Genomic DNA, 16553 nt, shown 5'->3' with positions numbered 1-16553 from the left:
GGAGCTGTGGCCTTCTTACTGGCTAGTGAGTCTCTGGAGGTAAGACTGGCACAGTGGACTTGTAAGAGCTGTATAGATCTTGGTTCTTCAAAGGAAGGTAGGGTGGAGTACTAACAGTCACTGCCGTGTGTGTGTATTTCTGAATAGATGGATGTTTATGAAAGCTTGTTTTTGTTAACTTAGTTATTTCTCATATCTTGAGACTTACTTTTTTTCAAATTTATTTATTTCTTTATTTGGAAAATCAGAGAGAAGGAGAGAGAGAGATTTTCCATCCTTGGTTCACTCTGAAGAAGATTTCAACAGGCAGGCCAGGCTGAGGCCAGAAGTCTCTTACGGTCTCCCACATGAGTGGCAGGGTGCCAAGCACTTGGGCCATCTTCTGCTGTTTTTCCCAGTTCATTAGGAGGGAGCCGGGTCGGAAGTGGAACAGCCAGGACGTGAACTGGCACCCATAAAAGATGCAGACATCACAAGGCATGGCTTTACCCTCTATGCCACAGCACTGGCCCTACGAACTTTTTCAAGTTTTATTTATTATTTGAAAGACAGAATGGAAGGAAGAGGGAGAAGACGAAGGATAGTGAGCGAGAGTGAATTTGAATCTGATAGTTTATTCTCCAGACACCTGCTGGAGCTGAGTCAGGCTGAAGCCAGGGTAGCTTGGAACTCCACCTGGTCTCTGGCATGAGCAGGAGGGATCCAAGTACTTGAGCCTTGTCTGTTGTCCCCAAGGGTGCATTAGCAGGAAACTGAGTTAGAGAAGCAGATTGGAAACAGGTTGGAAATATGACATGTGAGCATCCCAAGTGGTGGTTTAACTGTATCTGCCCTTAGACATTTATTTGATTTATTTGGAAGACAGAGAAATAGATAGAAGGAGAGGGGAGAGAGGACTGAGCAGAGAGGGGGTTAATGGGGAGGGAAAAGGTGGGAGAAAGAGACAGACAGACAGACACTGATTCACACATTCACTGGCTTACTGCCCAAATTCCTAAAGTAGCCAGGGTTGCCCCAAGCTAAAGCTAGGAGGAAGGAACTCAGTCTGGGTCTTCCACTCTCCCACATGTGTTATAAAGACCCAAGTTCCAGCGTAGCATCTGCTACTTTGACCGTACATACTAGTAGGAAGTGAAGCCAGAACTTGAATCATGCGCTTGGGTATGTGATGCAGGGCTTCTAAGTAGCACCTTAATGGATAGGTAGTTATGCCTCCCCCTATTTGTCATTTCTTGTACTTAAAAATGTGAATATGGGGCCCAGTGCAATAGCCTAGTGGCTGAAGTCCTCGCCTTGTACATGCTGGGATCCCATTTTGGCACCGATTGTAATCCCGGAAGCCCCGCTTCCCACCCAGCTCCCTGCTTGTGGCCTGGGAAAGCAGTTGAGGACAACCCAAAACCTTGGGTTCCTGCACCTGTGCGTGGGAGACCAGAAAGAGGCTTCTGGCTCCTGGCTTCTGATCGGCACAGCTCTGGCCATTGCGGCCAATTGGGGAGTAAATCATTGGACAGCAGATCTTCCTCTCTGTCTCTCCTCTCTGTGTATCTGACTTTCCAATAAAAATAGTAAATGAATCTTAAAAAAATAACGAAATTTGAGGGACTTATGTATATTAAGGAAGCTTCGAAGCTTCAAAAAGTTCATGGACAGTATGTGTTATGAAAAAATGCATAAGCCTGTTCAATATTCTGTGAACTTTGGAAGCACCTTTTTATTTTATGTATATTTTTAGAGTGCTGTTAGATCATTTGATTGTGGTAGTTTTGACCATCACAGAATCTACTTGCAAACTTTAGTCTTATTTTGAAAGACAGAAATGAATATTTGAAAGGATGATTATGTAAATTAGTTGATAGTAGCATGTTAAAAACAAAGTGGTAGTTATTTCTTCTTATACTTTTGAGAGTTCAGTAAATCAGTTGATAGTAGCATGTAAAAAGTTAAAGTGGCAGTTATATTTTCTTTGACTGTAGAGATTTGTTCTTTTTCTCACTGTGGAGTTGGTGAAGGAGAAGATGGAAGAGCCAGAGGTCCTCATAGAACCCACTGAAGGGAGTTTATATGGCTTGTCATGCTCAATCTGAGCTGTTCGTTGTGACCATTCTTCCTATTAAAACTATTCTTTTGGTAGCCTGCAGGGTAGCCACAGTGGGATGCTTCACAGAATGAAAATAAAGGACTCATTCACAAATGGTGTTTTGGTGGATAATGAACAGAATGTTCATTGAATTTACTTTAGAACTGTTTCTTATGTCTGTGGTTTCTGCCACCTCTAAAATCCATCATATTCACCGTCCATGTTCTTATGGCGACCTGACCATTGTTTGTCTTTTAATGAAGGTAAGTTCTCACCACATGGAGATCACACATTGGGGTGTGGCAAGAAACAGGATTGAAAATAACCAGGTTGATTTGAAGTTGTCTCATTTGCTAGTTGTTAAACTTGAGAGAGTCCCTTACATCTAACAGAAACTATTTCCATTGCTTTGTGTAAAATAAGTGAGTAAATGGCAAGCGCATAAAGTAATGCAGGCGTGTATCCATTGTAAATGATCGCTTTGTAGATTGCATGTTTTGCAACTTATTTATATAAAATGTGCACATTACATTTTTACTGATAGGTTTTCCTATTATGTTTTATTTTTCAACCTGTAAATTTCTGAGTACAGGAAGTTCATCTTAAAAATATTTTGTTATCTTTGAACAAATAGTGTATTACCTAAACTAAAACCTAATAATTACTCATAAATTACATTACTCAGTGGAAGTTGCTGTGCCGGACCGTAGGGTCTTCATTTCATTATACCCGGCTATTCTCCAAGTTGCACTGAAGAAGAACTAGAGAAAACAGGCATTGAAAGATTACATTTGAAGTCCCAGGACAGCGCTTGCAGCATCCATTTTTTTCCCACTCGTTCTTTCACCTATTTTTTTCCTTCTTTTTTTAAATGTACATTTTACTGTGCCTGAAGTAGGCAAAAGGTATTTCCAGAGCAAACCATTGGGAAATAGTATTAAATGTTGTAATGAGAAAAAAAGAGAAGGAGACTCAATGGCCATTCCAAAATTGTTCTGAAGTTGATTGCTGGCCTTTGAGAGGCATTTTAGTAAGGTGTTTAAGGTAGAAGGTTTGGGTTGAGGAGTGAGAGATTAGGACGAGGATCTGGTAGATGGAATCAGCTCTCTTCATCCATGGACCTGTAGGTTCAACCAACTGTGAATTGAAAGTCACACAGATGACAAATACAAAGTACAGCAGTGAATGGAACACAAAGCAGGTGTCCTAATAGAAACACAGATTAGGTGTGGTGTGGGGATTGGAGAATTCCCCCTGACAGAGGAAAAAGAAGGAGCACTTACTCAAAGTGAGGCTTATTCAACCTTGAATGACTACTGTAATTTAGTGACATGCAGCTGATTTAAAGTTGGATTAAGTGGAAAAGAATGAGGACCGCTTTGAAAGCATTTTCTCTTTCTGTTTAAGGTGTCTTGTTTTATTTAAGATTTACTTGAAAGGAAGATTGACAAAGAGAAAGAAATATAAGAGAGTTTGTGTGTCTGCTGGTTTGTTCCCCAATTCCCCAACAGCCAGGTCTAAGGCCAGATTGAAGTCAGGAATCTGGAACCCCACCCTGATCTCTCTGATTGGGGAGTAGGGGCCAAGGCTTTGGTAAAAGCAGAGGCACACAATTGTTTGTGAGTCACAAGGGGATTCTGAGTTGCTTTGGGAAGAAGGATACACAGGCCAGGGCCACTGTGCGAATTTATTAGCGAAGTCAGAATGGACTGTTCTGTGGTCAGGGATGGCAGAGGTTTCATCACCCAGGCTGTCTCTCAGGGATAGTGGCTGCCCAGATGATCTCCAAGGCCAAGTTCAAACCTAGCAGGAGTGAAGGTGGTGATGTGGGTGTGAGGGTGGGCAGCACCCACCATTTTCCTGCTTTCCGACTTATCACTGATGGAGGTTTGGGAGCCCTTGCTCCCCCCATCTCAACTCTCACCTCCAACCCCTGCCAACCACCACTTTGTCGACTTGAATGAGGGCACTTGTAAGACTTGACCACATTGATGTAGGAGCCTCCAGCAAATTTTAAAGTGACTCAAAAAGCTAAAACATATTCTAACTAGAACTGGACTTAAATCAAAGCAAATTAGAAACATTCATGTCACCTTCATCTGCAGACTTCCTGTGCTGATGAAGTGATTGGATTAATTTGATGCCTGCTCTCTCTCCCAGCAACCCTCCCTGTTGCTTTTCCTTTGGTTTTCATTTATAGTAAGGTTAAATTAGTAATTGCTTAGAGCTGTAATCTATTGAGATGTGATACAAGTTGACTTTCTGACACCCCTTGTGTTAAACTGCAGTTAAAGGGTTTTTATGTTTCCTCCTGCTCTCCGTTATGTTTTCAAGAGTGTAGGTGCCCTTTTGTGTTCTCATTACTGACTATATATATCGTGCAGTAAAACAAGCAGAACTTTGATAACTTTTTTTTTGCTATATAACTTATTTTCACCATACCAGGGGCTCTCAAGTCCAGTGTCTGTGAGGATTTTGCTGGTTAGAAGCTAAGCAGGTTTTGCTACTAAGCCCTGGCAAGTTTTAGAACTTAATTTAGTCTCCTGTTGCAGCTATTACCATCATCAGATGGAGAACTTGAGACACAGAGGGTTAATTTGCATGTCTCAGGTCACAGAGCTTATAAGTAACAGGAATTCAAACCCAGGCGAGTCCAGTTATCTCAATGCAATGTTGTCTCTTGTGTTTAGTCCATTCCCCTATATGATCAAAGGTTGCAGGAAGCTATGAATTCCTTACAGTTCACTGTGGGGCTTACACTCTGGATATCTTTGTGTTAAGAGTGACATTGGCAGTTGAGAAATGTATGTGGTAGCCAAGGAGGATGCCCCTCCCATAGGTTGTTATTGACTAGACAAATCACTGTGACATGTACTTCTGATTCCTGGGAAATCTTATGGGGGCAATTGGGAAGGGAAATTTATTGAATAGCGTAGTGGTTTATGACACACAGTTTTAGAATTTTGCTTGGCAAGTAATGTTGACACTTGTTGCTTAGAGGGAACCATTTATAGTAAGTAAGACCCTCTAGGCAGAGTGTTGGGCATGGTAGCTACAAAGCCAGAGTTCATGACACTCCTTCTGTTCCATATTCGACAGAAACCACTGTTGAGTTGCTGTGTAATAAATAATGGTTTATGCTTTCCCAAGTTGGGAATGCCAGACCACAGGGTTATGCCCTTGCTAAGTGGGGTCATGTGCTGTCTCTGTCGGAGAATGTTATTCAAACTGGAGAAACATTTATTCTTCTCTGTTAGAGCTGGGGTCAGGCCTACATTGCATCTTTAGAAATGTACAAAAAGTTGCTTGTCATGACCTAGACTTCTCCCTCCTAAAGGCTAGTTCTTCTAAGGGGAAATTGGATGCTGAATTTTGATCAAAAATGAATTAATTTTGCGATTGTCAGTTTTAGAACTACTATGAATACAGTGGCCAGGCATGTAGTAGTATGAATATTGTACTCCTTACAAGTAGTGTCCAGCTTCTAAATTCTGCTTGTAATTTTTTTATGGCTTCCCTGATTCCTTAAAATAATGTTCCTTTCCATTTATTGGGTGAAAAAGACATTGAAAATGTTCTCACACATAAGTCCTGGAACCTTGCAATTTTTTTTTTCCCACCAAGTAATATTAACAAATGTAAAAGCTGATTTTATTTTTAATTTCAACCCTGATTGGACATCTGATTATATTAAGAAACTGGGATTTTTAATTGTGCCAGTAGTATTACAGAGTTCTAAAGATAATTCTATCTCTTATAGACGTATATTAAAATAGCGAGGGGAAACAGTCATGATGGACATTGCTATCCTTCTCATCACAACCACTTTCCTTGCTCTTGTTGCTGAGCTTCATGTCCAGAGTCTCTCAAATGGTGACTGGCAGCACTGTGAACATTCCGTGGCAATGATGTCTTCCAGATGAGAGTGTTTCCAGAAAGTTCATGGAAGATGTGTGTTATGAAAAGAGAACTATACATAGACTTAAATTTTGGGGTTTCTTTTGGAACCTAAATAAACGTGTCTTTTGTTCCTATTTCCAATGAAATTTTCAAAATATCTTCATGGTTCCATGAATTTTTGACACAAATTCTACTTCTGACATCACCAAGTTTTTGTTCCTGTGCTGTATTCTCATTTCTGTTGATCAGTTCCCTCAACTGTTGGCCCATGACGTGTGGGTTTATTATTGGGTGACAAGAAGACAACCCAACCACACACATTGCTATCTACGTGTGAACTAACTAATATTTGGAACCCACCTCTGAGACTAAAAGAAGTGGCTCTGTAGTAATTAGTGCACTGAAGAGCTAGCCACAACCTTTTTACCTCATGCAATTATAGTGAATATTCAGTGCTAATTGAAGTTGTACTGTGTTGTTACTGAAATACCTGCAAATGAGAGAAGAACTCAGTGAAGGCTGCCTCAATGCCAAGATGGATTTTATGCATACACATATGTATTTTTTTCTCTGCTAAAGTGCAATCACATTTTGCCTGCATTTTTATTGTTCATTTAATTTTATATTGTATACATGTCAACTCCCCACTTCCCTCCTCCAGCAATCTCAACCTTGTGTTTTATGACTGCGTGGTATTTTATTACAAGAACATCTAGCAACTCAATCCATGTCTTCCAGTTAAGCAGGAAGGGTTTTTAATCTCCCTGAGCCACCACTGCTGCCTCCCAGGGTCTCTGATAGCAGGAGACTGGAGTGCTTGGACACTCCAGTGTAGGCTGTGGGCACTTTAACCGAAGTCTTAAAGGCTAAACCAAGTACTGGCCCTGGGACATGCTTCTTAAACATTTTTCATTTTTTCCCAAATTTCCCAAATAGGAAGGTGACACTTCAGGTTTCCCAAATCATTATCCACATTGTATATTATCATTTCCTTTTCATCTTACTCAATTTTTTTGGGTAAAAAAATGCATTTGATCTCAATGATTAGCTTGGTTACCAGTTAAATATTTTTCATGGATTTGTAGTAAATTTTGATCTATGAAATCATATTCTGTCTTACAATGAAGTTATTTATAGATCTTAAGGACTGTGGTTCATTGAGTTGCTTGTGTACATATTTGAGAAACCTTCAGAAAGTCATGGAAAATGTGTTATGAAAAACTATGCTTGGATTTAAAAATGATGTTGTGATAAAAAAGCCTTTTCATTACATTTTCCATGACTCTTTCAAAATGCCCTCATATTTCCTCAAATTTAGCTACACATGCATATATGTGTGTGAAGGACATTGACATATAGATGCCATTCTTAGTTTTAGTTAGAGAGACTATAGATTATAATCAGTGGCCTGAGTTTTGTAATGTGATCATCCATTTTCCAGTACTTCTCTCTCTCTCTGTCTCCCTTTTAAGAAAGGAAAAATAACCCATGACCTGGAGGAAATTCTAGTTAAAATTTCATTACATGATTTTCAGCAGATGGGGTCAAAAGGAGCTAGTAGGGCATTCAATTATGTGCTTAAGAGTGTTGGAAGATGTGTTTTTTTCCCTTCAAGTGTGCAATATTTTACTTGGGCTTGTTTTTCAAGTGCATTGAAGTGTAAACTTTTGGGGTCCTGCCATTATGTAAAGAAGAGGCCCCATTTTGTTAAATATTCCTTCATCAACTTTGCAGTTAGCCAGTTATGTGCAGTGAGGAGTCTGTGAGGGCGTGGGCTTTAGGCATTGGACAGAGTCAGGCTGGGTGGGAGGCGTGGCTCCAGGGGGAACTCAGATTGGGGTGTTTTGTGGCACCTCCCACTGCTGTATAGAACAGTGATTGGCTCAAGATGATTTCCCTGCAATAATTTTGGATGGGTCATAAGTGGGAGGGAAGGAGAGTCCTGCGGTTGGACCTCAGCTCATCCTAGGGCTAAAGGTTCTTTATCACACGCCGCACGGAGCTAGTGTGCTGTCCTGGAGTGTGGTCGTCAGCTAAGACACACAAGAGAAGGCTTGCTTAGTTATTTTTAGTTAATTAAATTTTTTTTCTTTTTGCCTTTAGACTGGGGATAAGAGAGGCTTATGAGAAAGATGTCCACTGGAAATGGGGAGAAGCCCAATAACGCAGAGGAGCGAGGGAGAGCGCGGAGCAACACTTTCCTCTGGGTTGTCCAGCCAATGTTTAACCTCAGTATTTTCACTTCCGCAGTCTCTCCCGCCGCAGAACGCGTCCGATTCATCTTGGGGGAGGAGGATGACAGCCCAGCACCCCCTCAACTCTTCACCGAACTGGATGAGTTGCTGGCCGTGGATGGGCAGGAGATGGAGTGGAAGGAGACGGCGAGGTGAGGCATGACGAAGTGTTAGCAGTAGTGACCCGGGCAGCAAGTGCAGGACAAGGTAGCCAGGCTGGGGCACATTGAACAGTTGAGCTCCGTGTTGGGTGGGATGGAGAATGCAGGGTTCTGTTTCTTAAATTTCTTTTACATTGTAATGGATGCCAGGTATCCCTTGTGTCATGTGAGAGTATTGCTTTATTGAGCATTGCATTTCATTGGACAGTATTATAATTTGGACTTTTTAAAGGAATGTGATGTAAATCTCATTTTTCCTGTGCTCTTTGATGGTAGAATAGTTCGAGAGGGTAAGAGGCTCAAGCACTCAGAGGTGGTGGTGGAGAGGTGTGTTCCCACGTCTGCCCGTGTGAGGAGTCTTTGAAATTCCTGTCTGACTTCTCCCCGTTGCCTGTTAGGAGGCAGTCATGCTTACCAAGGAGTTGCTGTTATTTCACATAAAGCCTTGGCATCTGCTTAATACCCAGTTGAAAGCAAGTATTATAAGGTTCATCTGAATTTGGAGTTTACCTTCTTGTGCTGCCGTGTTTTCTCTATGATGTTCAGGTTTTTAGGACTTCGAATTTATCATCAGAGTAGACAATAATGTCTACTACTGATAGTATATGTGTGTGGTGTGTAAAATATATAAAATACAAATATAACCTATATGTAAAATTTATGCCACATATTCTTAGATACATACGCATATGGAATTGTTCCGTAAGTTATTCAGCACTGCACAAGCATCAGATTTCCTCAGTCTCATGATAGCAGAGCTTTTATTTACATATTGTTTAAATATATGCTCCAAATTCAATCTTTTGTGACATATAATTATGCAATATAAAAATCGGATATAACGCAACATTTAATTTCATCATTAGTTCAGTGATATGGATGATTTCATTTTCACAAGTGAAATAATGTTTATGTATTTTTGTAGTCTAGAATTCAATTCAATCACTGTTTTATGTTTATTCACTTTTAGAAGTTTCAATCATTTATTTTTTTAATATTTATTTATTTATATTGAAAAGGCAGATTTTACAGAGAGAAGGAGATACAGAAAGATCTTCTGTTTGATGATTCACTCCCCAAGTGGCTGCAATGGGCAGAGCTGAGCCAATCTGAAATTCAGGAGCCAGGAGCTTCCTCCAGGTCTCCCATGAAGGTGCAGGTTCCCAAGGTTTTGGGCTGTCCTCCACTGCTTTCCCAGGCCACAAGCAGGGAGTTAGAAGGGAAGTGGAGCATCCGGGATCAGAACCAGCGCCCACATGGGATCCTGGCACATGCAAGGCGAGAACTTTAGCCACTAGGCTATTGCCCTGGGCCCAGTCATTTACTTTTATTTCAAAGGTAAAGCAACATAGAGGCAGTGGGGGACAGTTACATAAATACTGAGATTTTTTTCATCCACTGATTCATTCCTGAAATACAGTAGCTGGGAGTGGACCAGATCAAGGTCAGGATCAAGGAACTCCATCTAGGTCTCTCACATGGGGTCAGGCGACCCAAGTGTTTGACCTATCACTTGCTATTTACTAGGGTGTGCATTAGTAGAAAGTTGAATCAGAAGCAAAGAAGGTACATGAACCCAGACAGTTCAGTAAGTGGTGCTGGTCTCCCTGCCAGCATCTTAGCTCTCTGAGCCACACCCCTACCCCCAAACCCATGTTTTTGAAATGAATAGTTTCTATTAGGCCTGTTTGAGTTTCTTAAAGTGTAGCAGTGAGTGAAAGGAGCTCATATGTACATCTTTGTATCTTGTGGGAAAGTTTGAAGTGATTTTATTTGAAAGATTTATTTATTTATTTTGTTGGAAAGACAAAAAGAAGGAGAAACAGAGAGAAAGATCTTCTGTTCGTTGGTTCATTCCCAAAGTGGTCACAAGTGTTGGGAGCTGAGTTGATTCAAAGCCAGGAGCCAGAGTGTTCTGCCCAGTCTGCCATGTTGGTGCAGCATCCCAAGGCTTTGGGCCATCCTCTCCTGCTTTCCCAGGCCATGGCCTGGCAGCTGGATGGGAAGCGGAAGAATGAGGAAGGCCAAATAATTGTGTTTACAAAAAATAAAGCTAGAAGTCCTCTCCTGTGGCTAGAGGTAGAAAATGGATTTATGTGTGCTGTTGTGGTTATAGATAGGATATTCAAGACTTGGAAAGACACTATTGTTAAAATTATTTATGATTGTAAGAGCAGATGCACTATTCAGAAGCAGTAACTTGCCATTTGTTTTTGGGATGGGGACTCTTAAGAGTTGATGAAAGAGCTTTTTATAAAAAATGCGTATATTATATCATTTTAGATTCATGTCATCATTAAGTTAATTAGAATTGTTGTGTTTTATTACTCAGATTTATGCTTTGTATGCTGTGGCTTTACTGTTATTTCCACAACTTTAAGTACTGTTGAATGTCTTCATCCATTTGCTATTTGAATACTAGAGAAGCTTCATAGATTAATTTATTTGATAAATGGTGGAAGAGCTTTGATTTCTTACCAAGAATTTGTAGGTAGTTTAGTGTGGCAGAAATACTTGCTCTTGGCAAATTTAGTAGGGTCCATGGAGATTGATTATCTTCTATAACTTAATCATGCTCAGGAAAAAAATTGCAGTTTACTGTAGCATTTGTAAATATTTAAAAAGGCCTAATTTTAAAATATTTTATTTCCCATTTGGTAGATAGTTCTGTTTTAATAGATACCTACAGTGGGTGCATTTGATAAGCTCTTATATTTAATAGCTAATTGATAGTTTCATTTCCTAGTTAAAAAGCTTTTGGTAGGACATTTTCACAAACATTAATGCTCCTTCTTTGTTCTTTTGGGATCTCTTCCCCTGGTAAAGTTACTGTTTCTCACTTTTTCTCTCAGAATTTATTACCTGTATAGCAAAAATCCTCTATGAATTGGAACGTTTCAATCTCTCTGAGTCTCTCCTGCTTCCGCTGTCACTTATTCTTTCAAACAAATAAATAAATTTTCAGAACAAAATTTTCCAAAAGAAGGATTCCAAAGTCAGGACTTTTACTGGTACCTCCATTTAATTCTTTCTTTTCCTTCTTTATAATGGAAAATGACTTGTGTTTTGTAGCCAGAACTGAATGACATGTTGGTCTGGTCTTTGCTTCCCACCAGATATTTAGCATGAAGCAAGTTGTACAGTCCTTATAATCTCTAGTTTTCTAGATTATCCAAAGAGAATCATACTGAGTTGCAGTCTCAAACATTGTAAATATCTTACAACTCCAAAATTTCATCCTTGCAACTTGAAGAGCTACCCGGATTCTGATTCTCATCCTGAGATGATGTATGATGAGTTATCTTAGAGTAGAATTCAGAAGGGATTCCCTGTGTTTTCTTTCAGTAAAGTACAATCTATTATATGACCCCTGTTCCTAGATGGTAGAGAGATGACTGTCCATTGTATAGGCAATTCAACATTGAGTGACATGGCCATAGTAATTTCATTTCAAATTCCTGAAGATTAAAATGTTCTGTGTACTTTAACATCCTTAGAGACTATTTTTTTTTGAGAGTACGTGTGCATTTCTGGTGGCCTAATTGGTCCCCAAGTGATTGCACTCCTGGGGAGGACGCTTGTTGGCAGTACACTGAGTGTCAGTGGAAGTTGTTCAGGAAGAAATCCACAGATATTCTCCACTCTTCGATATTATGTAGCTATATAATATGCATTATGTTTAAATAAACATAAGCACAATATATTTATATTTCTTTTATATAAGACTCTCCAAGTTGCTGTTAACTAACCGTGTATTAACTAACTGTATATGTGATAGTATTCTGTCTTCATCACATTAATTCAACTGAAGACAGGACCATTTTACTTGTTTCTGATTGTGTTACAGTGTCTTCTTGGTAATAGTTGCACAATAATATTTGTTGAATGTGTGGATATATAAGAACTCATTATCTTAGAAACAATTGCCCTGAAGATTCTACTTTCTTGGAAATATTGGTTGACCAAAGTCAGACAGAAACTAAATACACCATTGACAAAACTCAGGAGGGGACCTGGGACATCTGCATGTATATCCTGTATCTAGACTTTTTATTTAGTTGGGACCAAATGATTGGAAGGCTGATAGGGGTCTTAGAATTAACCAGTCTAGAAAAACTGTCTGCATCTGTTCCTCCTCTGAATATTCCTATCTCTATAAGTCATTCCATTCTTCTAGTTGCTTAAGCCAGAACCTTGGAGTCTTCCTTTACTTATGCCTTTCTCCACACTTGTTTTCTGTCAGTTGGAAAATTCTGTTTTACTCTCATATGTATGCATCTCACACTTGATGCTTCCACAATAGTTCAAGGCACCATCATCTGTCATCTAGCCTTTTGCGAATGTCTCCTAGTTGGTTGGTCTCTGTCTCTGCTCTGCTTCTTTCATGAACTAGCCATCACAATCTTTTCAACCTTCTGTATTTCTGCTTGCTCAGTCTGCTGGAGTCCCCCTTGCTGCTAGTGTGCCTCTGTCACAAACATCGCCCGTCCCCCCTGAGGTGTTCTTCCTACCATGCTCTTTTGGTAGTTATCTTTGTGGCTGCTTTGCTCACATCCTTTAAGACTTTAATCAAACATCACCTTCTCAGTGCTGTCCTAATGATAACTGAAACATCCCCCAACATTTCCTGTCCCTTCGCCACCATTATGGTTCACCTTAACTCTCACCACTGGTAAGCTTATTCTATATCAAGTTATTCTCTTTGCCATAGAATTGAAGGTGTTTGAGGGCAAGGACTTTTCAGGGTTGTGTTTTTTTTCTCATTATATTTCTAGTTTCTAGAAGTATCTGCAATGTGGACCATACTCAAGATATATGGATTAGATGAATTAGTGAAGAAACTAGGTTTTGATTCGTAGTTTGCTCTTCTGCAGTTTGGAGGTGATGATCCATGGAGAAGTGTTCCTATTTTCAGAAGTCTTTCCTTCCTATGACATAGTCTGCTGCAAAATGTCTCTGTAATAGTTTTTTTTTTAAAAAAATAAATTTATGTGTTTACTTATTTGGAAGGCTGAGTCATAAAGGAAAGGGAGAAAAAGACAAAGAGATCTTATATATGCTGGTTGATCCTCTGAAAGCTCTCGGCAGCTGGGCCTAGACCAGGCTAAAGCCCAGAGCCTGGAACTCCATCTAGATCTTTCATTGTGTGGCAGGAACCCAACTCCTACCTCCCAGGTGTATTAATTAGCAGGATGTTAGATCAGAAGCACAGAATAGGCAGGGCTCAAATGGGAAGTAGGTGTCCTAAGCTGTGGTCACAGTGCCTGCCGAATGATAATTTACAACTTGCATTTATAATGGCCAGTTTTCAGACATGATAGTGTTTTCCCTTTCCTATTAGCCTCCCAGTCTAACAAAAAGTTTAGTGCTTAGCAGGCCTTCGTTTAATTCACGAGGATGTGGCCTGCGTCTTTTTCCGCCTGCCTTGCAAATTTGAATTTGCTGTGAAAACCCCAACTGTAGACTACTTTGTTCCATAGAGACTTAACCCTTAGACTCAGGTAGGTTAGCATAGTTTCCACTGGAAGCCTACACTCCACATAACATAATAGCATTCTGCTTTTCTTTTTTAAGCTTCCGTGCTTTCAGTTGGCTAATAATTGGATTTGGCCATGCATATCCTACACTGAGCCTCGGACTGTCTGTGATTCTAGCCTTCCCTCAGGGACGTCAGGTTGGTCCTATGCCTGCATTTTAACGTAGAGGCGAAATCACTTTGGAAGTCTCAGCACAATGCTCATGTAAGACTATGAAAGAGAAGTCTTTACGTGAAGTTTGAAGTCACAGCTTATTCCTCTATTCTTTTTTCCATATATTTTCCCTATTTTTTCCTCTGAATGATAGAAGTTTGAATTTTTTTATGAACCTTGCCAAATAGAGTACAAGTTGAAGACTACATAGATGGCAGACTTATCAGATCTGAGAAATGCCTGTGATTTCACTCTCTTAAAAAGGGATTTGACATGGTTAGAGTAACACTCAATAACAAAGGTGTCACGATAATGAAGTTATTTGAAATTGATGAGGAAGCATGTGTTCCTTGCTAAGAACTTTCAGGTACCTAAGCATTGGCTAATGGGATACCTGAAACAAATTGATCAAGCCATAGTGATAGCCCAAAGTCAGGAGGAGGGGACACCCATCTCCGCTGCCCAAGATCTTTATTTCTTTGAGTGACCTCTACAAGAGTGATTTTCTGCCTTAGGTTTCCCTTTAGTGAACTTTGAGATACACGACACTGGACTTCATCCATGTTAGATGGCATGTGTGTTAATGATCACGCCTTGGAATAATTCAGAGTGTCCAGCCAAACCTGGATAAAGAGATTTGCCATCACAAGTTGCGACAAATGCAGGTCAGCAAATGGAAAGATTATGGGCATTACTCTTCCAGTCAGATAGCCTGGATAAGCACCTGCTGGTGCTTCTGCTTGGTAGGTTGACACCCTCTCACGTCTGCAGAACATGGATGGTGGATATCTAGTCTGTGAGCCATGTAATGTCCCCAAAATCATTTGGTCTGAATCTGCCAAGGCAATAGCACACAGGACTTGAAACTCAAGAAATGTATAACAGGTTGTTTTTTTTTTTTAAGATTTGTTTATTTTTATTGGAAAGTTATGTTTACAGAGAGGATAGAAAAGAGAAAGATCTTCTATCAGGTTTTTCATTATCTAAATTGCTTCAACAGCCAGAGCTGAACTAACCCAAAGCCAGGAACCAGGTGCCTCCTCTGGGTCTCCCACATGGAAGCAGGGTCCCCAGGCTTTGGGCTATCCTCTGTTGCTGCTTCTCCAGGCCACAAACAGGGAGCTGGATTGGAAGTGGAGCACCTGGGACATGAACTGGCGTCCATATTGCATCCTGGAGCTTGGAGGTAGAGGTTATCCAGCTGAGCCAACATGCTAGCCCCAGCAGGCGGATTTTTAAGTGGGTGATTTGATATTGTTTATGAGTGACTTAGCCGAAGAGAAGGTTGCCCACTCCTGGCACTTGAAAGGCATGACCCTAGAATGTCCACATTGATATGTACGCTTTGGATTCGGAGAGACCACTCTTTTCCCAGTTTACTCTGTATTTTCTATGCTGATGTATTGTGGGAAATTCCACTTTAGACCAACTGTATTTCTGTTTTTCTAAAGAAAAGATCTGGGAATTTAATTTTCTTTGTAATAATATGAATATGTATTTATATCTAACTAATTCTATACAGTATCCTTCATGATTACTGCAAATATTTTTGAACTGTGCTTAACATCTGTTGTGAATCATTTTAGACATTTATCCCTGATACAAGCAAGCATTGTCTTCTTTTTCTGTGTGAAAAGGTACTTATCAGTTACCAAGAAATCTGTTACAGTTGCAATAGTTTTACATAGTTGGATTGCATTCTCGTGCAAAGGTTACATCTATTTTCCACTGTAAAACTGATGTGTTTTTAAGTTTGAGGTCCTGTCATTCCTGAATTATGTTTAATCATATGATTGGAAAATTGCAAAATTCAGTGATTCCCAATGGATCTTCTGTTTCTTCAACAAAAGAGTGAAATGGTATTTGGTTGGCAGTCACTCAGAGTGTGCTCAACTGCAAAGAACTTTATCATTATTCTTCTAAGGGCTGTGAGTGAATAATACTCATCTAATAAACTCCTCCTCCAAGGTTACAACGTTTTGTAATGGCAAGGATTTAAGAAATCAGCTCCTGAAATTAATTTTCCTGTATATGTCAAGGATTGAAACAAAAGGAAAAGTAGGAAAGTTATTGCAAATATATGGTTTTTCATAGTTATCGTGAAGGGTAGATAGTGGCTTTTAGAACACTGTTCTGTAAAGTCTTTTTTTTTATAAGATCATAATTATGTGGCTCTAAAGCACCTCTCCAGATTCATTGGCATTTGAGTGAGCTGAACTTTGGTACCTTTGCCTTAGCTTTTTTTCTTAATGGGTTCTCATGTGAATTGAGTAAGAGTTCTGCTTTTCTTTTTTTAAGTTTGTCCTTGATAATGTGAGGAAGAGACACATAGCATGTGTACTTTCTAGAATGAAACTACCTGCAAACACTCTATTTAAATAAAAATGCCATTCTTTCATGCTTAAATGCAAATGTTAGAAGTAACATCAGTTCTTCAGTTAGAGTGCCTGGTTTTAGAGGAATTTAGCAGGCATTGCCTCAAGATTCT

At 39.8% G+C, this 16553-nt stretch overlaps 1 protein-coding gene across 3 annotated transcripts in view; it reads left to right on the top strand.

The window, feature by feature from the left end:
* Positions 1 to 16553, top strand: part of SLC4A4 (solute carrier family 4 member 4) — a 336295-nt gene that overhangs the window by 127907 nt on the left and 191835 nt on the right. For 2 of the 3 annotated variants that reach the window (XM_004596192.2, XM_058667227.1), the window contains exon 4: positions 8231 to 8366. In XM_004596192.2, the coding sequence (XP_004596249.2) occupies positions 8231 to 8366 (136 nt within the window). Of the gene's footprint in view, positions 1 to 7911; positions 8367 to 16553 lie in introns of those variants that run through there. The other variant, XM_058667228.1, reaches the window with a different exon arrangement.

The sequence above is a fragment of the Ochotona princeps genome, chromosome 7 (assembly GCF_030435755.1).
Source record: "Ochotona princeps isolate mOchPri1 chromosome 7, mOchPri1.hap1, whole genome shotgun sequence".
NCBI lineage: Eukaryota > Metazoa > Chordata > Mammalia > Lagomorpha > Ochotonidae > Ochotona > Ochotona princeps.
The sequence above is the reverse complement of the archived record's forward strand: the minus strand, read 5'-3'. Positions and strand labels throughout refer to the sequence as shown.